Source organism: Arachis duranensis, chromosome 3, assembly GCF_000817695.3.
Source record: "Arachis duranensis cultivar V14167 chromosome 3, aradu.V14167.gnm2.J7QH, whole genome shotgun sequence".
NCBI classification, from domain to species: Eukaryota; Viridiplantae; Streptophyta; class Magnoliopsida; order Fabales; family Fabaceae; genus Arachis; species Arachis duranensis.
Window position 1 is genome coordinate 12512343 of NC_029774.3, and position 24084 is coordinate 12536426.

General features: G+C 36.3%; 2 protein-coding genes and 1 long non-coding RNA gene across 8 annotated transcripts; 2 read left to right on the plus strand and 1 right to left on the minus strand.

Moving 5' to 3' along the window:
- Nucleotides 1–5431: 5431 nt before the first annotated feature.
- On the minus strand, nt 5432–14684 carry LOC107477646 (uncharacterized). Of its 5 annotated transcripts, none has more exons than XR_001589801.3 (11): nt 14249–14684; nt 14037–14103; nt 13145–13230; nt 12782–12868; nt 12328–12411; nt 12054–12243; nt 11803–11955; nt 11617–11770; nt 10903–10986; nt 10686–10748; nt 5432–7153 (listed from the first exon to the last, which is right to left on the minus strand). It is a non-coding gene; the product is annotated as an uncharacterized LOC107477646 (long non-coding RNA). The 5 variants fall into 5 exon arrangements; XR_008006639.1 differs by having other exon boundaries at nt 5433–7153; nt 10933–10986; XR_001589803.3 differs by lacking the exon at nt 5432–7153 and having other exon boundaries at nt 10012–10748; nt 11617–11765.
- A 2656-nt stretch (nt 14685–17340) lies between these two features.
- Nucleotides 17341–20759, plus strand: LOC127739592 (uncharacterized). Of its 2 annotated transcripts, XR_008006714.1 has the most exons (4): nt 17341–17821; nt 17951–18403; nt 20470–20539; nt 20634–20759. XR_008006714.1 is itself a non-coding variant. In XM_021137688.2 (2 exons), exons 1-2 carry the CDS (start codon nt 17530–17532, stop codon nt 18397–18399), a joined length of 741 nt encoding a protein of 246 aa, XP_020993347.1. In that variant the 5' UTR covers nt 17341–17529; the 3' UTR covers nt 18400–18426. The 2 variants fall into 2 exon arrangements, 1 of the variants encoding a protein (XP_020993347.1); XM_021137688.2 differs by lacking the exons at nt 20470–20539; nt 20634–20759 and having other exon boundaries at nt 17951–18426.
- Nucleotides 20760–20817: 58 nt separating this feature from the next.
- Nucleotides 20818–22653, plus strand: LOC107477648 (uncharacterized). The gene is made up of 7 exons (XM_052258481.1): nt 20818–20952; nt 21050–21395; nt 21479–21564; nt 21646–21783; nt 21875–21996; nt 22096–22171; nt 22252–22653. Exons 4-7 carry the CDS (start codon nt 21688–21690, stop codon nt 22369–22371), a joined length of 414 nt encoding a protein of 137 aa, XP_052114441.1. The 5' UTR covers nt 20818–20952; nt 21050–21395; nt 21479–21564; nt 21646–21687; the 3' UTR covers nt 22372–22653.
- The last annotated feature ends 1431 nt before the right edge of the window (nt 22654–24084 follow it).

The window sequence follows — 24084 nt, forward strand, 5'->3', positions numbered from 1 at the left end:
TAATTGGTTCATGTTATGACTCAATCCTTCTAGAGAAGTGTTGAGTTGTTCCTAATAGTTGTTTGGAGAAAAATACATCCCTTGAGGCATCTCAGGAATTTCTTGATGATTAGCTTCCTCATACGTCTCTCAAGATCCATGAATGGGCTCTCTTGTTTGCTCTATCATCTTCTTAGTGATGGACTTGTCCTCTTCAATGAGGATGTCTCTTTCTATAACAACTCCAGCTAAGTTGCATAGATGGCAAATGAGATGAGAAAAAGCTAACCTTGCTAAGGTGGAGGATTTTTCGGCTACTTTGTAGAGTTCTAGAGAGATGACTTCATGAACTTCTACTTCCTCTCCAATCATGATACTATGAATCATGATGGCCCGATCCACAATTATTTCGGATCAGTTGCTAGTGGGGATGATGAAGCGTTGGATGAGCTTCAACCATCCTCTAGCCACAGGCTTAAGGTCCAGTCTTCTCAATTGAACCGGCTTGTCTTTTGAGTCTTTTTTCCATTGAACTCCTTTCACACATATGTCCATGAGGACTTGGTCCAACTTTGGATCAAAGTTTACCCTTTTAGTGTAAGGGCGTGCGTCTTCTTACATCATAGGCAAGTTGAACGCCAACCTTACGTTTTCCAGACTGAAATCTAAGCATTTTCCCCGAACCATTGTAAGTCAATTCTTTGGGTTTGGGTTCATGCTTTGATCATGGTTCCTAGTGATCCATGCGTTTGCATAGAACTCTTGAACCGTTAAGATTCCAACTTGTTGAATGGGATTGGAGAGAATTTCCCATCCTCTTCTTCTAATCTCTTATCGGATCTCCGGATATTCGCCCTTTTTAAGCTTAAAAGGGATCTCAGGGATCACCTTTTTTTTGCCACAACTTCATAAAAGTGGTCTTGATGGACTTTTGAGATGAATCTCTCTATCTCCCATGACTAAAAAGTGGAAGCAATTGCCTTCCCTTTCTTCTTTCTTGAGGTTTCTCTGGCCTTAGGTGCCATCAACGGTTATGAAAAAACAAAAAACTATGCTTTTACCACACCAAACTTAGAATGTTGCTCGCCCTCGAGTTAAAGAAGAAAGAATAGAAGAAAAAGATATGAAAGAGAGGGAGACAAGTATGGGTTTCGGCCAAGGGGAAAAAGAAAGGGTAGTGTTGTGTGAAAATGAAAAAGGATGGAGGGGTTTATATAGTGGAGGGAGAGGGGTTTGGGTTCAGTCATTTAGGATGGGTTTGAGTGAGAAAAACATTTTGAATTTGAAGGTAGGTGGGATTTTTGGGAAAGAGAGATTGAAGTGATTGGTGAAGGGTATAGTGTTATTGAATTGTGTGAAGAAGAGAGAAGTGGGGTTGGTAAGGATCCTGTGGGTTCCACAGATCCTGAGGTGATCCTGTGGGATCCACAGATCTTGAAATGTCAAGGATTTCTCATTCATGCACCTTTTAGGCGTGTAAAACGCCCTCTGTATGCAATCCTAGCGTTTAACACCAAACTGCAGCTTGTTTCTGGCGTTAAACGCCCAAATGTAGCATGTTTCTGGCGTTTAACGCCAGCTTGGTGCTTTTTTCTGGCGTTAAACGCCAGATAGATGCTTGTTTCTAGCATTTAAACGCCAAACAGCTCTTCCTCCAGGGTGTGCTTTTTCTTCTGCTGTTTTTGATTCTGTTTTTAATTATTGCAATTGTTTTGTGACTCCACATGATCATAATCCTAATAAAACATAAAAGAACAATAGAAATATAGATAAATAAAAATTGGATTGCCTCCCAACACGCGGTTCTTTAATGTCAATAGCTTGACAGTGAGTTCTCATGGAGCTTCACAAATGTTCAGAGCATTGTTGGGACCTCCCAACAACAAACTTAGAGTTTGAATGTGGGGGCTTCTCAACACCGAACTTAGAGTTTAGTTGTGACCTCCCAACACCAAACTTAGAGTTTGATTGTGGGAGCTTTGTTTGACTCTGTATTAAGAAAAGCTTTTCATGCTTCCTCTCCATGGTTGCAGAGGAATATCCTTGAGCTTTAAACACAAGGTAGTCCCCATTCAATTGAAGGACTAGCTCTCCTCTATCAACATCAATCACAGCTCCTACTGTGGCTAGGAAGGGTCTTCCAAGAATTATGCATTCATCCTCATCCTTTCTCGTGTCTAGGATTATGAAATCAGCAAGGATGTAAAAGCCTTTAACCTTCACTTACACGTTCTCTACCAATCTATAAGCTTGTTTTATTGACTTGTCTGCCATTTCTAATAAGATTCTTGCAGCTTGTACCTCAAAGATCCCCAATTTTTCTATTACAGATAATGGCATAAGATTTATACCTAATCCCAGGTCACACAAAGCCTTCTCAAAGGTCATGGTGCCTATGGTACATGGTATTAAAAATTTACCAGGATCTTGTTTCTTTTGAGATAAAATTTGTTAAACCCATGTATTTAGTTCACTAATGAGCAAGGGAGGTTCATCTTCCCAAGTCTCATTACCAAACAACTTGGCATTCAACTTCATGATGGCTCCTAGATATTGAGCAACTTGCTCTTCAGTTACATCTTCATCATCTTCAAAGGAAGAATAGCACTCAGAGCTCATGAATGGCAGCAGGAAGTTTCATGGAATCTCTATAGTCTTTATATGAGCCTCAGATTTTTTAGGTCCTCAATAGGGAACTCCTTTCTATCTGGAGGACGTCCCATGAGGTCTTCCTCATTGGGATTCACATCCTCCCCTTCCTCTTTGGATTCGATCATTTTCATTATATCAATGGCCTTGCACTCTCTTTTTAGATTCTCTTCTATATTGCTTGGAAGAGTACTAGGAGGAGTTTCAGTGATTTTTTTACTCAGCTGACCCACTTGTGCCTCCAAATTTCTAATGGAAGACTTTGTTTCATTCATGAAACCTAAAGTGGCCTTAGATAGATCAGAGATTATGTTTACTAAGCTAGAGGGGCTCTGCTCAGAATTCTCTGTCTGTTGCTGAGAAGATTATGAAAAAGACTAGCTATTGCTAAACCTGTTTCTTCCACCATTATTAAAGCCTTGTTGAGGCTTTTATTGATCCTTCCATGAAAAATTTGGATAATCTCTCCATGAGGGATTATAGGTGTTTCCATAGGCTTCACTCATGTAATTCACCTCTGTCATTGCAGGGTTCTCATGATCATAAGCTTCTTTAGAAGATGCTTCTTTAGTACTGTTGAATGTATTTTGCAATCCATTCAGACTCTGAGATATCATATTGACTTATTAGGTCAATATTTTGTTCTGGGCCAGTATGACATTCAAAGCATCAACTTCAAGAACTCCCTTCTTCTTAGGTGTCCCATTACTCACAGGATTCCTCTCAGAGGTGTACATGAATTGATTATTTGCAACCATGTCAATGAATTCTTGAGCTTTTGCAGGCGTTTTTTTAGGTGAATAGATCCACCTGCAGAATAGTCCAGTGACATCTTAGAGAACTCAGATAAACAATCATAGAATATATCCAAAATGGTTCACTCTGAAAGCATGTCAAAAGAACACTTTTTGGTCAACTGCTTGTATCTTCCCCAAACTTCATAGAGAGATTCACTATCTTTTTGTTTGAAGGTCTGAACATCCACTCTAAACTTGCTCAGCTTTTAAGGAGAAAAGAACTTGGCCAAGAAGGTCGTGACCAATTTATCCCAAGAGTCCAGGCTATCTATAGGTTGTGAGTCCAACCATGTTCTAGCTCTGTTTCTTATAGCAAAAGAAAAAAGCATGAGCCTGTAGACTTCAGGATCTACTCCATTAGTCTTAACAGTATCACAGATCTGCAAAAACTCAGTTAAAAACTGATAGGGATCTTCTGATGAAAGTCTATGAAACTTGCAGTTCTGTTGTATTAAAACAACTAGTTGAGACTTCAGCTCAAAATTATTTACTCCAATGGCAGGGATTGAGATGCTTTTTCCATAAAAATTAGAAGTATATGTAATATAATCACCAAGCATCCTCCTTACATTATTGTTGTTGTCATTATTTTCGGCTGTCATCTCCTCTTCTTTTTCGAAAATTTCTGTAAGATTTTCTCTAGATTGTTGTATTTTAGCTTCTCTTAGTTTCTTTTTCAGAGTCCTTTCAGGTTCAGGATCTGCTTCAACAAGAAATGTTCTTGTCCTTGCTCCTGCTCTTATGAAAAAGAATGGAACAAAAAATAATAATAGGAATCCTATTTACCACAGTAGAGAGATTCCTTTATGTGAGTTAAAGAAAATAAGAAGAAAATTCGAACACAGGTAGAGGGAGAAGAAGGTTCGAATTTTGAGTAGAAGAGAAGTGTTAGTAGATAAATAAATAAATAGAAAAAGGTGAGAGAGAGGAGTTTTTAACTAAAATAAAAGAAAAATATTTTTGTTTTTATTTTAGATTAAAGTTAAAATTTAAATTTATAAAAAGGAATAAAATTAAAATTTAAAACAATTAGTTAAATAAAAAAATTTTTGGAAAAGAATGAAGTGATTTTCGAAAATTAGAGAGAAAATAGTAGTTAGGTGGTTTTGAAAAAGATAAGAAATAGTAAAACAAACAAAAAATCAATTAGTTAGTTGAAAAATATTTGAAAATCAATTTTGAAAAGATAAGTTAGAAAAAATTTTGAAATCAAATCTTTGAAAAAGATATGATTAAAAAAGATATGATTAAAAAGATATGATTGAAAAGATATTTTGCAAAAGATTTGAAAAGGAAATTAAAAATATTTGATTTTTAAAATTAAACTTGATTACTTGACTAACAAGAAATTAAAAGATAGGATCCTAGAATTTAAATATTGAACCTTTCTTAACAAGAAAGTAACAAACTTCAAATTAATTGTTAGTGAAGTTTTCGAAAATTATGAAGTAAAATTAAAAAAAATATTTTAACAATCAATTTTAAAAAATTTTCGAACCTATAAAAGAAAAAAAATTTGATTTTTGAAAAAATTTTGAAAAGATAAGATTTTTAAATTTAAAATCTTGACTTGACTAACAAGAAAACTAATTTTAAAAATTTTTCACTAAGTCAACCCAAATATTTCGAAATTTATGAGAGAAATAAGGAAAAGATATTTTTTTTTAAATTTAATGAAGAAAGAGAAAAACATAAAAATGATTCAAAACATAAAAATTATTGATTAAAACAAATGATGCATGCAAGAACACTATGAATGTCAAGATGAACACCACGAACACTTTCAAGATCAAAATAAACATCAAAACTTATTTTTGAAATTTCAAGAAAAGAAAAACATGCAAGACACCAGATTTAGACATTATGAATGCAAAAATTCATACGAAAAACAACAATAGGCACAAAACAAGAAAATATGAAGATCAAACAAGAAGACTTATCAAGAACAACTTGAAGATCATGAAGAATGCAATGCATGAATTTTTCGAAAATTTTTGAGAAAAATAAAAATATGCAATTGACACTAAACTTAAAGATTGACACTAGACTCAAACAAGAAACACAATATTTTTTATTTTTATGATTATTATTTTTTTGGATTTTTCGAAAATTTCTTTTTGAAAAACGAAAAAAAAAATTTGAAAGATTTTTGAAAACTTTTTGAAAAAAAATTACCTAATCTGAATAACAAGATGAACCGTCAGTTGTCCAAACTCAAACAATTCCCGGCAACGACGCCAAAAACTTGATAAGCAAAATTGTGACCCATACTTTTCACAACTCGAACAATTCCTAGCAATTGCTCCAAAAACTTGGTGCACAATACTATGGTTCACACACATTCTTCACAACTTCGCACAACTAACTAGCAAGTGTACTGAATCGTCCAAGTAATAAACCTCACGTGAATAAGGGTCGATCCCACGGAGATTGTTGGTATGAAACAAGTTATGATCATCTTGTAAATCTCAGTCAAGCGGATTCTAATGGTTATAATGGTTATCGAATATAAAGATAAATAAAGCATAAAATAGAAATAGAGATACTGATGTAATTCATTGGTGAAAATTTCAGATAAGCGCATGAAAATACTGTGTTCTTTATGAATCTCTGCATTTCTACTGCTTTCATCCAATCATTTACTCCTTTCCATGACAAGATGTATGTTGGGGATCACCGTTGTCAATGGCTACCGTCCGTTCTCTCAGTGAAAATACTCCATGTGCGCTGTCACCGCACGGCTAATCATCTGTCGGTTCTCGATCATGCAGGAATAGGATTTACTATCCTTTTGCGTTGTCACCACGCCCTACAGTCGCGAGTTTTAACCTCGTCACAGTCATTCAATCCCTGAATCCTACTCGGAATATCACAGAGAAGATTTAAACTTTTCGGATTCTCAAAAATACTGCCAATAGATTCTAACTTCTACCACGAATATTCTGATTAAGGAATTCAAGAGATATTCATTCAAGCTTATTTGCATGTAGAACGAAAATAATTGTCAGACATACGTTCATAAGTGAGAATGGTGTTGAGCGTCACATAATCATCACATTCATTAGGTTATTAGGTGCGAATGGATATCTTGGAATAAGAATAAGCATGAATTGAATAGAAGAACAACAGTACTTTGCATTAATGCTCAAGGTACAACAGAGCTCCACACCTTAATCTATGGTGTGTAAAAATTCCACCGTTAAAAATATATAAGTGATAAAGGTGTTCATTGGTTCCGGCCCCAGAAAAAAAACCAGGATAACCGAGACTTAATGGTTCAAAAAGACCAAATGGTCTAAGAGAGACCCCCCAATACAATAGTAAAAAATTCTATTTATACTAAACTAGCTACTAGGGTTACAGAGATAAGTAATTGATGTAGTAATCCACTTTCGGGGCCCACTTGGTTTGTGTTTGGGCTGAGCTTGAACTTTACACGTGCAAAGGCTTCTCTTGGAGTTAAATGACAAATTATAACATGTTTTTGGCGTTTAACTCTGGTTTGTAACGTGTTTCTGGCATTTTACTCCAGAATGCAGCATAGGACTGGCGTTGCGTCATCTAAACTCGAATAAAGTATGAACTATTATATATTGCTGGAAAGCCCTGGATGTCTACTTTCCAACAAAATTGAGAGCGCGCCATTTGGAGATCTGTAGCTCAAGAAAATCTATTTCGAGTGCAGAGAAGTCAAAATCCAACAGCATCTGTAGTCCTTTTTCAGCCTCCTATCAGATTTTTGCTCAAGTCTCTCAATTCCAGCCAGAAAATACATAAAATCACAAAAAAACACACAAAACTCATAGTAAAGTCCAAAAATGTAACTTTTGCATAAAAACTAATAAAAACATTCCTAAAAATAGCTAGAACTTATTAAAAACTACTTAAAAACAATGCCAAAAAGCGTATAAATTATCCGCTCATCACAACACCAAACTTAAATTGTTGCTTGTCTCCAAGCAACTGAAAATCAAATGGAATAAAAAGAAAAAAATATACTATAACTCTCAAAATATCAATGAATATTAGTTCTAATAAGATGAGCGAGACTTGTAACTTTTTGCTTCTGAACAGTTTTGGCATCTCACTTTATCCTTAGAAGTTTAGAATGATTGGCATCCATAGGAACTCAGAATTCAGATAGTGTTATTAATTCTCTTAGTTAAGTATGTTGATTCTTAAACATAACTATTTTTATGAGTCTTGACCGTGGCCCTAAGCATTTTATTTTCCAGTATTACCACCGGATACATAAATGTCACAGAGCTCAACTTTGCTAAAGTCTCCAGTTAGAGGTGTCCAGAGCTCTTAAGCAAAATCTTTGTTTTGGATCAGACTTTAACCACTCAATCTCAAATTTTTCACTTGGAACTTCATGACACAAGCACATGGTTAGAGATAGCTTGATTTAGCTGCTTAGGCTTGAATTTTATTTTCTTGAGCCCTCCTATCCATTGATGCTCAAAGCGTTGGATCTTTTTTACCCTTGCTTTTGGTTTTAAAGGCTATTGACTTTTTCTGCTTGCTTTTTCAAGACTTTCCTGGATGCAGTGCACCTCAAAGGGAAGCAAATCTTGATCACTGAGGAAGCTGTTGAGGACATCCTCCAGCTTCCGCCTAAGTCAGATCAGCCTGACAGTTACCAAAAAACTGAAGAGGATATGAGATTTATGCGATTTGACTGAGACATAGTAAAGCAGAGAATAGCCTTTGATCCTGCTGCCCAATGGGTCATGGAAAAGAATACAATGGTGCCTAAAGGAATCAAGCTGATACATTTGAATGATGAGGCTCAGCTTTGGCAGCAGATTCTGAGTAATTACATTATGCCGAGCACTCAGAAGACAAAGGTGCCCACTGTTATGATCACCCTCATCTGGTGTGTGATGGAGGGTCAGGACTTATATCTTCCACGTTTCATTAGGTATTATATGGCCAGGGTCTATGTCAGAGGCACTCTCCCTATCCCTTATCTGATCACTCAGCTAGGCCGCCGAGTTGACGTGCCCTGGGAGTATGAGAAGCCAACAGCTGCAAACTGCAAGAAGATTATCCCTTACAGCAGGAAGTTCCTAGGCTTGGGTTACAGGCCACCTTTCCTCACTGCTTCCGCTGAGGCAGCCACATCTTCCGCTGCTCCTTCAGTATCTACTACCCCATCTACCACCACTGCACTGTCACCTGCTCCCGAGCCCGTCTACCACCTTGTGCACCGCCTATTTGAGCGCCTGGAGCAGATGGAACGCCGCAACCAGTGATGATATGAGCGGTCTGAGGGTCGCAGCAAGCACCGCTATGAGCATTTGAAATTGATGATCCAGTCCGGCCACACTGACATCCCTCCGAATCTGAGTAGGCAGAACCACAGCATGAGGAACTTCAGCAGACACAGCCAGCGGACCCACAGGCACCTATACAGGCAGAACCTCAGACACTTTCACTGACAGAGCCCATACAGACAGCACCAACACACCCTTTTGGAGATGACACTTCTTCACACCCAGCTTGATAGAGCATCGATGACGATGCTATAATTTAAGTGTGGGGAGGTCGCCATCTTTGGCGAATCTTTTTGATGAACCACTACAGACTCTTCTATCTTATTTTGTTTATTTTTCTATACTTTATTTTGTTTTTACTTTATCATATCTTATTTTGTCTTTTAGTACTTGCACATTTTTCTTTTACTTGCTGTATTTTTATTTTATTTTTGCATTTTGCACTTTAAACTGTATATATCTTAGATATTTAGCTTAATTTGCATTTTTAGCTTAGTTATAGAATATATGGATTAATTAGTATAATTTACTCTTTTAGCATATGATAAGTTAGTTTAATTGAAAATAAAAGAGTAAACTAAAAACTTTAGTGTAACAGAATCAAAACAATCCACACACCTTTTATATATAGCAACAAATGTGAGTTAATTAACATTTCTTCAAGGAAAAACACTAAAATTTTAAAAGCCACCTTAAGATTCACATTGAGTTGAATGAAAATTCTTGATTTCTACTTGCATGACATACATAACTAATATATGATTTCTGAGCCAAAGAACACACAACCTGTGAGTTTTTAGCTTAATTGTATGGTTACATCCAACCATAAATTTCATTCCTGTGTGTTTGGCACTTCTTTTCTATGCTTGTAATCTTTACTTTATTCCAATCTTATATGTCCAATATAGAATGTAAATACATACCCACATATAATTAAGGCCATTATTTAAAATTTTCCTCACTTATCCCAAATAAACCTACCTCCATCACTCTTATTAGCCCCTTGAGTCCTTTTAATCTTTCTGTTTTATAACTACATCACTAACCTTAAGTAGAAAAATAAATTAATTTCAAATTGAATTCTTAGTTAGCTTAAGATAGGAGATTGTTTATCCACTAAGTGTGGAAAAACATGGGAACATGGGTTGATAGAAAAGAATCAAAATTAATAAGAATAATAAAAAATTGGAAACGGGCTCATGTGAAACTAAATTAAATTAAAACACCATGTGTATTGAAATATGTTTATAATAATAATATAAGAGAAAAAAAAAAGAAAGAAAGTCCTTTTAATTAAATAAATAGATAAGGGGACAAAATTACTCCAATAATAAATTTAGTAGAAATCAATGCACATGGAAACAAAAATCAAAATAAAATTGGCATATGAGTATATGACATAAAATGGGAAAAATTATGGGAAGATCAGGATAATTTTGAATTTTTATAAAGTATATATATTAGGTGAAATCTTAGACTAATCAATGATTCAATTTATAGCTCACTTAGTCTTATATATATACTCTTACTTTTACCTTGACCCCATTACAACCTTCAAAAAGACCTCATGATGTTTGTATGTATACATTATATATTTGTCGATTGGTTAGATGAAGAACAAGGTTTTAGAAAACATGAATAGAAAAGAATAGAGTGATTAACCCTAAACACTGAGTGACTAAAGAGTAAACACAAATCCAGTGAGGGTTCAATGGCTCATTCCCATATATCTATATTTAAATTGTTAATTATCTTGTAAGGTTGTGAATTTTTTTAAACCCAACACAATTGTGAACATGTTTTAATATGGTTTGGCCTTAATATACATATATGATTCCTTGAAGATATGAAGCAATTTAATCACATGTAAGCTTTATATATATATATATATATATAGGTGGATAATAACTAGAATTTCATGATTCATGCAAGTAGCTTGCATTTAGAATAGATTGCATTGCATAAGATTCTACCATTTTACCTTTACTCTTTTCTCCTGGATTTAGCAATGATCAACCTCGTAAAACAGATCTCCCGTATCCATCTGAAGAGAAGTAAAGGGTAAAAATTGGAGAATTCTTGATAAGGTCGGGATTTGCAGTTAAGTTCGTTTATATTGTCCGTACCACAGTCATAACAGAGTCTAGACAAATATATACATAACAACAATATAAACCAAAACACAAATAATCACGTACCAAACAACTAAATCTGGTTGTTTAGGATACCTTATCGGCTTTCTTCCTCTGCCACATGCGGTCTAGTGCACTGTCGGCATCACCCTGTAACCAACATATGATAGCAGTAAGTATGAAACAAAATTGCTAAATGCAAAGAATTAATGATATATAAGATCAAAGAAGGACATCCAGTTAAAAAGTTTAATTTGATACTAACTCTTGAAAGATCATGCAATGGCAGTAAACAATGTCTATTTAATACAAGACATAAGGTAATTGAACATTAATTTCAGTTAACCCAATAAATTCACCATTCTTAACCACCCACCTAAATCCACAAACATATAAAGGGGGCACACAAGTAGTCAATAAGATTCAGTGATTAGGAAACATTAGTATAGAATAGTCCAACCCGTGTCATAGTTAAATCATATTACTATTATCTTTGCCTCAACAATTAAAGAAATACATATTCAATTCAAAATGCTCCAACTCCCACAATAGAAAACCAACAAATACTCAGTAAACAGGTTCCCATGGTCTATATATGCCATTAAATAAGAAGAAATTAGATGTTCCCAATAAATAAGAAATAAACCAATTTCCAATCATCCTCGGTGAATGCATCACCGTAAAACAGAACTACTAAATAAGAAATATGCACATAAACTAGAGGTTCGCAATTCCTTCCCTTCTAATGATTTTCAACAGCAGTTACAATATAAAGCTTACCATTCCAAAGTGGTCTTTTTTAGAAATGACACTACCACAGCACATATATCACTACTCGTCACTACAGACTTCAATCTCCACAGATACTCAAGCTGCTGCCGAATATCCGTGGAACCTGGTTTGATTGGAATTGTAAGGAACACCAAAACCTTCACTGAAATAAATATATATATAGCAAAGCTAAACCTGCATTCAAAAGCAAATTTTGATCCTCCTGGTAGTGCTCAATGATCGGAATCAAATCCTTGGAAGCCTTGTTCCATTTGCGCACCTGCTTGAACTCATCATGAGTTTGCGGGTCATCGCGCCACAGAAACCTCAGCAAGTCATTCAGGTTATCTGAAAAGTCGGTACCGATAATTGACCTATTAGGAACTGAGAAACCTTCACCGAATTGAATTCAGAGAACAAAAATGGGAAATGGGTGAAATTAATACCGAGGCAATGTTCTCCCCTGATGTAGCCTATGCGGTGCACCTTGGTCATCCTCCTCGACGGTGTGGGGAACTGTCCTCTGCTGTGATGTTGATATGTGTGAAAATGGTTGAAGTAGTACAATAATCTTGCCACCCATGATCAGAAAAGGAGTTCAGACTTTCACTGTGTATATTGAATCTTTCTCCCTCACTGCACAATATTAAAGAGAAGACTCATAAATGCAAAATTCTCCACTACATTTGAAATTCTCAAAAGATTAGAGGATGGATATACCTGAGGTTTGATGAATTCTAGAACTGTCAGTAAAGCAAAATGCTCAGGTGGCCCAGGCTGCATTATAGCCCTTTTAAACACCTCCTGCGAAACAACAACAATAAACAATCAAGAAAAACAAAGTAATAAAGTCAAGTTCCAGAACACAGGAAAAGGAATCAAATCAAACACAACAAATTCACACAAAACAGTGTTGAAAATTGGGGCAGTGTTTTACTCAACAAGTGGAATATGGAAAATCACCTAAAACTAAAAATTTAACATTTGATACAACGTCAATATAAAATCTAATCACAAATATATTCACCTAGTTGAAGCCATTTAAGATTTTAACATAATTACCTTAGAAGTCATATGGAATTAATATTTCTATCCAAAACAAAAAGTAAAGTAAAATAAGATTAGTTGATAATGGCAAAGGTCTCTTGTTAACAACACAAGGATAAGGGCCAACCTTGCACTAGATTCTGATTGATCACACTCAATGCTCTTCTGTTCTGCCCAAACTTAGTCTTAGAATATGATGCTCATAGCTTAGAACCTGTTACATTATACACATGCATTCCTTCTTAATAGAGTAATTCAAACTACACCATAGATTAAAATTGCTATAGGTTAACAACAATAGGTAGAAAAAGAAATCTGAATATCAACAAAAGTGGCATCCGCTCATTGTCACATAAGTTGGCAACCTTTAACTAGTAATCATATTCATCACTTATGAACCACATAGTTGTTACCCTATGCAAACAGTATATAGATTGATATTGCGATAGTATACAAACCGTTGAAACTAAAATATAGACAGCATCCATACCTTAACCGCATGCCAGTGATCCAAACACTCTCGATGTACACATTTTGATGTACCTTAGCATTTGCAAGGAGCAATGAAATCTCTGCCTGGGATGAATTAAAAGTAAAATTAACTAAATATAAGTAAATTCATATACAACTAAAATTCACAAATTCATATACTAGGGAATTGCAATAAATTCCAATCAGTAAACTGAGCTAAGAATTCAGAGTAGCAACTACACGTAATAGCTTGATATAAATAGTTCAAGCTCAAATTGAGATAAAATGTTGTTCATTTCAAACTAAAGCAAATGCATTTATCAACACAAAAAAAAAAACCACAAATAGAGTAGAATCGTGCAACAAGCTCAGAACAGGTGATCGAATCCCTAAGCTGGAAATTAGAAACATTTAAACAGAAAAAAGAATGGAAAGGGCAAAATTACCATCTGTTTCAAGATAAAGTGATTAACAGCTTCCCTTACTACCAACCGTTTAATACTTTTTATTCATCAAGGCAGGATAACTATGATTCTAAATAGTTATTAATATTTACAACTGTGTATTTGGTTGCAACTAATGACAAATGGAAGTTAGTTTTGGTTCTCACCAACATCTGATGCATTAACTACATATATATTATGTAGATTGGAATAGAAGATGCAGAAATTGGATATAGTTCTTGTTTTGCCAATCCAAAAACAAAGCTTAAATAAGATGAAGATAATAGTATCATATGAAAATTGAAAAACGTTAGAAGAATGATACCACCAAAAATTGAAGATAGAAAAAGTCAAGATATAAGTATATGAAACACCTTTAATTTCCCTCAGTCCTCTTCTCTAAGGATCTTCCTAATTAGTAGTAACATATAGTGAAAAAACAAGGAAGAGAAGAATGAAGGGAGGTACCTGAGAATAGATTTCATCAGAATCAGCAGGCTGGAGTTCCTTCACAGAAAGCATGCCATCTCTGTCTCTATAACAGTAAAGATAAAGTGTAATAAAACCCTAAATTGTTTTGAGAACAGAACAGATAAAATTGCAAAAGAGTCAATGTAATCGGAACAGAATCACAATGGAAGGGCTAGGGCTAGGGACAGGGAAGGGACGACGGAGCCTACTTGAACCAACGGCGACGAGAAGAAGAGGTAAAAGCGGTGACGACGCTGACGAGCTTCAGCGAGCAGCGACAGAAAACGGCAACATCAAGAGGGTGGCGAAATTCATCGGCGTCGAGACCTCCAAAGGCAAGAGCCGAACCTGCTCTGCACAGCGTTAATCCAAGTTTCGTGTTCTTTCCGACTCGTCCGAACCTGAATTTGTCCGAGGCTAAGAAACTGAAAAAGCGAGAATTGGGTTTGTGACGGAGAGATTAGGCAATGGGTGTGATGGAGAGATTGAGGAAGGGGTGTGACGGAGGTTTGGGCAATGGCGGTGCAAGGGCAACAGGTGCCGTCGAGGTGCCGTCGAGGAAGGATTTGGAAAGGATGAGTGAGGAGTAGCCGCCTATGAATGATTGGGAGTGCTATGTGAAATGAAGAGGAGCCCGTGAAGCAAATCCTTATCTTTGTTGTAAAATAAATAAATAAGGATTTACAGCCTGTTAAATGATGAAATTAGAATTCAATTTTATTAAGAAATGAATTTCTAAAGAAATGGAATTCAATTTCATAGTTTTTTTTTTATCAAAGATAGGAGACTTGAACTCGCAACCTTTTAATTGAGTATGGAGAGACTAATTCATTTAATAAGATAAAATTAAATTTTATTGTTTAAAATGATTTGTTGATGAATTATATTATTTTTCTAAAATATTTTTATCTCTCAATAAATATTAAATATAATTTTATTTATCAATTAAATTAGATAATATAATTATATAAATTATTTATAAATAAAATTGGTCTAACACAACTTCATCAATTAGATCTATCTCACCCATAAAATTATGATAGGTGGAATTTTTTTAAAAGTGAGAAATTTAAATTATTTTTAAAAAAATCAACATCTCATAACTTTTTCATTTTTTCTATAATCTTATTTATGTGTGATTATGACACTCATTTGATATGATCATTTTTTGTTAAAAAATAATAAAATTAAAAATGAGATAATTCCATAAGCCATAAACATAATAAAGTTTAATTTAGAACAAAATACTCATAATCCATATCAATAAATCAAAATTAAAGTATTTAACAAAATATAATTATTATAATAAATATAAATTAAAATAATAAATAACAATTTATAAAACAAATACATTACATAAAATTGAAGTATTTAACTTATTTCACGGCTGAAGGTCTCTTCATATGACCCTTTATTTGGCTTAATAACCTGACTAGGCGGTGGAGCTTTAAACTTCAAAGCAACCACTAGTCCATCAATGCCCGTCGAAGGAGGAGGAAGAAGAATTTTAATGTTTATTGAATAAATTATGAAGGAAAAAGAAATAGTGGATAGAAAGAATGGTCATTTAAAGAGAGAGGGGGCATCAATCAATTAACAAGCAAAAATCATTGACAAGGGACTGTTTGTGCCTCTCAAAAATTAAGCAATAGACCCTCTGTTCCTTCACTATGTCTCTCTCTTTATATAACTTCTTCCAAACACTTTCCATTTCTGTTTCCCTCTTTTAATGTCTGTGGAAGGAACAAAACACATGGCCGTAAGAGAAAGAGCGACGGTTGTTGAAGAGAGTGAAACTCAATGATTCTAAGGAGTGTTGAGTTGTGTTCTATTATTAAGTGAGAAGCACGAGCGAAAAATGGCAGTGTTTGATTGTGCCTTTGTCACCGATTCCAATGGTGAAGGCAACACACTCACTCTGACTTCCCAATACAAACAGAAATGGATGGAGAGAGAGAGAGAGAGAGGGAGAAATTGCACGGAATTTGGATTTGCATGGGAAAGGAGTGCACCAATTGAGTCCACTATGTATCTCGTGCGTGTTTCTTGTGACAAAACACTCTTTGAATTCCCTAAGGAAGGAAGGCTTCATGGCACTACAATAAAGAGCTTGCACCTTGTTAGAGAATGGTAAAAGTAACGAATAACTCTGACGAACACGAATAGGGTTTCATGGTGTGCAGCTTCAATCCTCCAACAAATAAGTAAAATAGGGTTTAAGAAAGTGAAGAAATTATGGTGAGTTTTAGCATTAGCCTCATGTGAAGGAGGCTCACAGTGAGCCTGTATTTTTTGTTGTGCTGGCACTTTGGTAGGAAGACACGTGTTTAAAGTTAAAAAATTCTCGGAGAGTGTGATTCGGTTTTTCAGAACGTAATGGGTGAATAGGTTTTGTTGTATTTGTAATGTGACCCACTGGTGGAAGTGATGTGAAAATAGCTATTTTTGTGTTGTGACTTATTGAGAATTTGAAATATAATTTTTTTTTTACTTATGTGTGATGTATTTGGGTCTGGACCTGTTTTTATGAAGGCTTTTGGTTATAGGAAAAAAATGAAAACGTTTGAAATAGATTTTTTTTTGTTGCAATGTGTGATGTTTTTAGTGTTGGGCTTATTATGTAGAAATTTTTGTTAGCCTATGTTGCTTTAGCAGCTGTATGAAAAAAAAGCAAGGCATTTAGTTAGTGCAAAAGAATAAAAATGAAGTCCGGTTTTGGCAATTTGGGCTAGCGTTTATAAAAATTAACTACTATTAAGTATTAATAAAAAAATCGAAATAGTAGACTTTGTAATTAGTCAGCAGGATTATCCGGTTTTGGTTCTTTCCGTGGAATATGTTCTCTCTATGTTTCACGCGGATTTCAATCAGCTCGAAATATTCAGAATTCATATGTCGTTATCGAAATTTGTGGCTATTTCAATCCGGTTTCTTTGTCCGAAATGAGGGATAGAACGATGGACCAAGTGAAGTGCAATCGGAATTGGAATTAGAATCCGAATAGGGAGGGGTTTTTATAATTCATTGTTTGTTCAAAAGTGGCACTATGCCTTATTTGTTGCCTAAGCAAGAAATGCAGTCAGTGCCTTGGATAGATGGGTTAGTTTGAAACTGGCTTTCCCACTCTGTTTTATTTTCATCGTTGTGCCAAGCCTATAACATCTGAAGTCTTGTTTGTCATTAATTTTGTGCTATTCAAGGATGTTGGTGGGCGGGAGATGCAGGTTAGATTCTGAGTTGAGATGAATCACCAGAGGAGGAACGTTGAAACTGTGAATGCCTTCGCAAATGTGAAAGTGACGGTGAGCTCGGGATCGGGTTGCGGGGCTTGGAGGCTGTTAGTTGGGTCTGGGTCAGGTTATTGGGCCGGGCTCGTGACAAAAAAAAAACAAAAGACGGGAGAAATTGATGGTTACAAAATCCCCAAGTTGGAATTGATTTTTGAAACACTACTGGGAAGACACAGTTGGGGAGAAGGAGATAAGAACAAATGGATTTAGGGTTGAAGCGGTTCTTTTTCTTTGTTGTGACAAAGGGACACTGTCCTGGTGTTTATACTAGTTGGGAAGAGGCTAACGAACAGGTAACTAACTTCAGTTTTCCAGAGTACCAAGGTTTTAATAGCTATGAACATGCTTGTATGTGCTTCAAGGCAAGAATGTGTTCGCTGTCATGGGAGAAAGCTTCGTGTGGTGAATTCGTTGGCGCAATTGGTGAAGGAGCCTCCGGACATAACGACAATCTATCGAATGAAAGGTCACGGCGTGGTGCAGTTGTGTCGTGTAAGTATTTAAAACTTCAGTTGGTGAATTTTTGAGAACATGTGTTGTCGGGTTTGTTATAGCATTTTGTTGATCTGTTTTGTTGTGGTTGGTGGCCGATATTTAGTTTTTGGTTTAATGTAATCCCAGGGCTACCCGTTATTCCAGAGGAGGAGCTGAATTTGGACTTTGCTGTTGTGGCCAACATGGAGGATTGGTTGGTGAAGGTGTGCCATGATGCTCAAATTCCTAGTCCATGTTTTTTCAAGCAAGAACGGTTTACAAGAGAGAAAGGGCCATTTTATGGGTTCACTGTGGTGGTTCCGGGCAATCCATTTGAAGTTGAGCTTTCAGCCAGGGGTCGATTCTCCTTGGTTGAGAAAGCTGCAAGAGAGGACGCAGCATTTGAGATGTTAGGTCGCGTGTTGGATTTAACCGGAAAGGAGATTCGGGACTATAGCTATTCGAAGCTGAAGCTTGTAAACGACAGTAACAATGCTCTGCGTGCGAAGGTAAGTCAATTAGAAGAGGCATACGAGAAGCTGAGGGGTCGTTACGATGCACTGAAACACGAAAACGTTGAAGGCAATGCAATCTGAAGAGGTGCTTGTTTTTTTTTTTAGTTGTGCAACAAAATTGTAGTTTCCATTGTTATTTGTGTGTAGAATGTGTGCTGTGTTTAGGCTGTTCTCTTTTATTGTTATTTTACTTCTTTTTAGGTTGCATGCATTGCAATGCCATTGTTTAATTTAATTAGGGGTATGTTATTGTAGCTAATTAGGGTGTTAATGCCAGAATAGTTTGTTGGGTGAGTAAGTTAGGCTGAGGACTCTTCTCATGTGGAACCTTGTTGATTTGGTGTGTTGTTGTAATGTGTTCTTATGGATATGTTGCATTTCTGTTATCTGATAATTGTATTAATGAAGTAGTTGATTTTTAGGGTAATTGAGTTAATTTCTTCTGAAAATCAGTGTCATATGGGAAGATTAATAAACTAAACCAAACTTATATAATAGGGAGCTTAAATCAGCAAGAATTTGTTGTAGCATCCTTATTTGCCCAGTACGAAAAAAGCTGAAATCTTAAGAAATGATTATTGTTGTTTGGGAACAATGCTTTATCGTACGTCAGATGGCACAGAGAGTACAATGCAAGTTTTTTGATTTATTATGATTCTACTGCACATAATGGGATATTTATGGTTTTTGTCTTTAGCTTGTAGTGATAGAATTGTTTAGGTCTGCAAGGAAGATGTGCAAAAAGGAATGCCTTTGTAAATTAAAAAATTGTTTAATATATATTTATATAAGCATTACATTCAGAATTATTTGAAATGTAGTGGCACGTAAGATACAGATACCTTACAGATGATGATTAGTTAGATTACTGCTTCTTCTTATAATTAGTGTACTGTAATAGAAGAATCTAACAAGGTATAAATTAGTTTCGTAATAGAGCATACCATAGGACAACAACACTAATGATGCTTATAACAAACGAACGAAGGGGAATCCTACACAGCAAGGGGGCCCTTCATTGGGAGCTCTCTTTTCATGAAGATTGAGTAAGTGTTCGCTATACAAGTCATGAACAGTTGAATAAGAGTCTTGTGTAATAAGGTGAGGTTGTGGCGATGGCGTGGCCTGGCGTTGATACAACGTTGTCGCGTAATCGGTTCGATGAAGAGGGCCCTGATGTGCTGCTTGTTGAATGGAAGTTCCCTGGTGTTGTGATTGTTGATTTCCCAGGAAGTCCTCCCATGCAATCCTAGCTTGGTTGTAGTCCTCGTAAGTCTTGTGCATGTTACCACTGAAACCGTTCACCTGAGCGAAACACTCTGGCCAATTGTTGTAGATCCCAGGTTTTTTTCCATGGAAAACAACATAGAATTTATTTTTGGGCATGACCATTGTTTTGAATGAAACATAAGAAGGGATGTTATGGAATAATGGTGTTGTAGCATTTGAGTCTTGCCTTTTTAAAGGAAGTAGCTAGGCATCTGTTAGTTGGCATATTGAATTCATGAATTGAATTTTAGATATGTGTTCCAACGGTTCCCTTGTGTCCCAATAAATGAGAATTTAGTAAAGTAAAATTTTGGCCATTTCAGGCCTTTTGGAATTTTTATTTTGTTTTCTTAATGTGTACCAGTCCATGTATTCGGCCTAGAATAAAATTACTGCATAATATTCCTGTCTGGATATCTTGTTATTGCTAGTTGTGTCATTTATAGTCTAATTATCCTTATTTATTTTTGAAATCCTGGAATAGAATATATTTTTCAACATAGAATGTAGAAAAATTTATGTTATATATATATATATATATAATAATTTCAATAATGTTTGAAATAATATTAATAAGAATAATAAATATAAATACTTCTTCTGTTAGATCTTTAGGGGTATTCATAATTTATACTTTTACTATTAATATATGTTGTTACACAATGAGACACTTGGCCCCTTGGCCATTGGTGTGAAGCCTACTTTGACATGCAAAATAAAATAATGGTTGTGTCCACTGGTTTAATATAGTGAAACATTATATGATGTGTATTGTCCAGTAGTCTCATATGTTGGGTGAGTGGTATCACTATATATTCCACACTTAGTTGGGAGGTTTATGTGTCCAATACTAATTTTTTTTCTCTTTCATCTATATTCAAGTGGTCTACTAGGTAGAAGACATGTTTCCATCCAAACCATGGACAGTGGCTTCCCAGCAGCGAAATCTCAGGTGGATGAATGCTATTTTGAAATGTATATTATCTGCATGGTCGTTTTTTCCATCGATGCTAATATTGTTATATACTATATTAACACTTTTGTAGGGAAGAAGATGATGCCGCTGCTGCCTTTGTTTTGCATGGACACGCTGAAAATGTGGAAGCTATTGCTGATGATGTTTCTGAAGCGACCAACCGCAGAGATGCCACAATCTTACGCGGCTCCGCCATTCCAAGCAAAGATCCAACCCTTCCTCTAGAAATCCTGGATGTTGCAGTTGACTCAGAGGAGAACAACCCGCCGCAGCCACTGACAGCCCCAGTACTAAAAGGAAGGAGGCTCTTCCACTCGCCGGATGGGCGATGCAGTGGATCAGCGCCGACAAAGCGTTCAAGAGCTGCTACTGCCTGCAGCACAACGCGGGTAAACTTTCTTATTTTAGAACATTTATATGCAACAGTGCTTTACGTTGACGTACTTAAATAAAACAAAACATAATGTCTTGTTGTGTTCTAATCAGAATGTTGGTAAGAATAGGCCAAAGTTTAAAGCCACTCATGACATGGATTTCAATCGTCAGGATACCCTCTTATTCAACTATTTATTCTCGGATGGACATTCAGATGAGTATGTCATGATGATTATTTGCTTCATTTGTTATGTGTGACTCCCTTTAACGTTTGCTTCAATTTAGGGAAACCCTTGTCAGAATGCTCCAATATCGACTCACCAGGCGACATATTCAAACGTTGATACCTGGACGAACTATAGATGGGAGGGTTGTCGAAATGGTAGCAATGCGAAACACATGTTCAATTCAGCATGTTAGGCATCCGTTCTTTTGGTGCCTCCCACCTGCTTTTGCGGTATGTGGCGCATAATCGGCCTGTATCACTAAGTAATGGTTTGTGATGTGAGTCTCTGATAATGATCTTGGATTTCTTTTCAGGAAGACGTCACCAAGGAATTGCCACTAGAGGAACTCACAGAGATTACATTCCATTTTGGGTGAAACCCAGTCGCTTTCTTAATCACGTGAGTTTCTATATTTCATTATATATGCCAAATTTTCCCATATTGAAGGTGCTGAACTTCATATTGTAAGTATTGAATCAGATATTTGTTCCAATTGAGGACATTCTGGGGCATTGGTATTGTATGGTGATTGATTTCGTAGATAAAGCTGCCTACCATTTGGACTCTTATCCAGATGCCAATATGATACCCGGCAGGGAACAACTTATGAAAGACATTGTGAGTCTTCACGTATACCTTCTTCGTCGTTAAGCTATACATTAAATATGAGTTATTCCTTAGATTGTGCACTGCATGTTGGATGTTTCAGCTCGGGAGAATCCATGATTTGATGACATCGCCTGCGTATGGTCCTCTTAAAGTAAACACACCTAGTAATCTTAGGGATTGGCCGATCCGTAGAGGACAAGGCATTCCAAATTGCAACACAAGGTTATACCAATTCAACGTTTATCATCATAAGGCTGTTTATTATGTTTTTAAGCAAAAGATTAATTTACTCACTTATGGCTAACGAATGCATGTTCGCAGTGATAGTTCTGGCGCCTGGGTTATATCATGGTTGGACCCTGAAGGTTGCTTTAATTCCCTTGACATTAGTGGAGTGGTTAGTACAAATCTTATGTGACACAAATTATTGATTTTTTTTAAAAGAAATGTTTCACTTAGTTATGACTTCCCACACAGCTTGACGACTCGACCCTGAGAGGCAAGACTGCTGTGTCCGTTGTCGGTGGACCATTCAATGGTATCGGAGGGCTGATTAGGCTAAAGGCACAACGCTGGCAGAGGGGTGGTTCTACTTGAGCACGCAGCCACAAATTTCAAGGAAGGGACATCAATGTAGTGTAGGTTTAGGATAAATAATGTTAAAAAGTTTTTACATTCCTCGTTCGAGGTCATGATAGCTTGTACGCTCATGACTGGCCTAAGGTAGTGTGGGCTGAAATATGCTCCAAGAGCCACTTTGTCTGTTGTAGTTGGCTGAAATATGTTTCTATAGCCACCTTGTCTGTTGTAAGCTGTAAGCATTTAATGCATTTTGTCTCACTAGTTAGAGTTTCAGAACATGTTCCCTTGTATTTGTTATTTTCACTGTGACTAACTTTATCCTTATAGTTGGTGAAGTTGACTCTGGAGGGAATATCATTTCTTTTAAATATATTTGCACAGGGTTTGGTGATGACATGCATAAGACAAAATTTAGATATGAAGGACACTTGGGCCACTGTCCACCGACCTTTTAACTCATATAAAATTTATACTCAACTGTCACTTTAATAAATATATTTGTCATAGGAGTTATGTATATGTTTTACAAAATACAAACTCCGACTGTATTGTAGAATATTTTTCATAGGAGTTATGTATATATTTTCATAGGAGTTATGTAAATCTTAAATGAATTGAATTATTTTTTCCATGTGCATTATTTTGTTATGTTCATTTAGTCAAAAAAATCGAATCTAAGAGGCGAGTCTGTGCAATCAGGGATAACACTATTATTAATTACTTAGTAACGACAAAATGAATCCTAAGTCGTATTGTTCATTGGCAGTGGATAAAGTACTGAAACAAAGGCAGGGTACCAAAAGGTGATAGCCAGATTTTTGAAGATTGTGCTCTTCTATTGATGTTACATATCACCTGTATACAAAGGTTGACTATGGCCAATAACATATTACAAGCAAAACCTTGTCTTCATCTTTATCCACTTCTCGCAGCTTCCTTTGCCGTTAATGGTAATACTTTGGTATTGTCTCATGGCCAGGCAGGTGTGACATGCATCACTAAACTCAGGAGGTATTCCTATAAAACAAGGAATAAGCAAGTTAGAATGCAACTATTTTCTTTGTTCCATTAGCGTATGGGTTCGAAACAGCAACTGCCTATGTGCGAAGGCTCGTCAACACACCCACAAGATGGCGCTCCACCGACAGCAACAGCAACAACCATGGTCGTTGAGGGATCTGTACAAGGGGAGAACGACTTGAAGCTGCTGGAAGACTCCCCAGATCTAATAGGCCTCGCAACGCTTACGCAGAAGTCTGAGCAGGTTAGTAACTTATGTCATTACATGCATTATTACGTACTTACATTAACATACTGAGTGTTCGAGGTGTTTGCGAAATGCAGCCTCCTCCACCCCTCAATAATGTGGAGTTGATGGCCACTTTGAAAGCTCTTACAGCAGCGGTAGAGGTTTTGACATCTAAGGTTGAAGCTTGTGAAGGGCGGCAGCAGGAACGAGACCGTGTTGTCCAACTCATATGCTCTCCAGCTCAACGAGATAGGCAAACAATGTTGGAATACTCAACCGAAATAAAGTCAGATCATCTGGAGGTTGTCGGAGCATCTAAGAAGGCAAGAACAGAGAAACACGCCTTCGGAGACCAGAATACTAATGTGTTTATATGTATTCCTGACGACGACGACACCGAAACAAACCGCCCAAATGTCGCGAGGTACTGTGCTCCACCATGGAAAGGCCAAAAGACAACCAGCCAAGTAAAGTCGGCT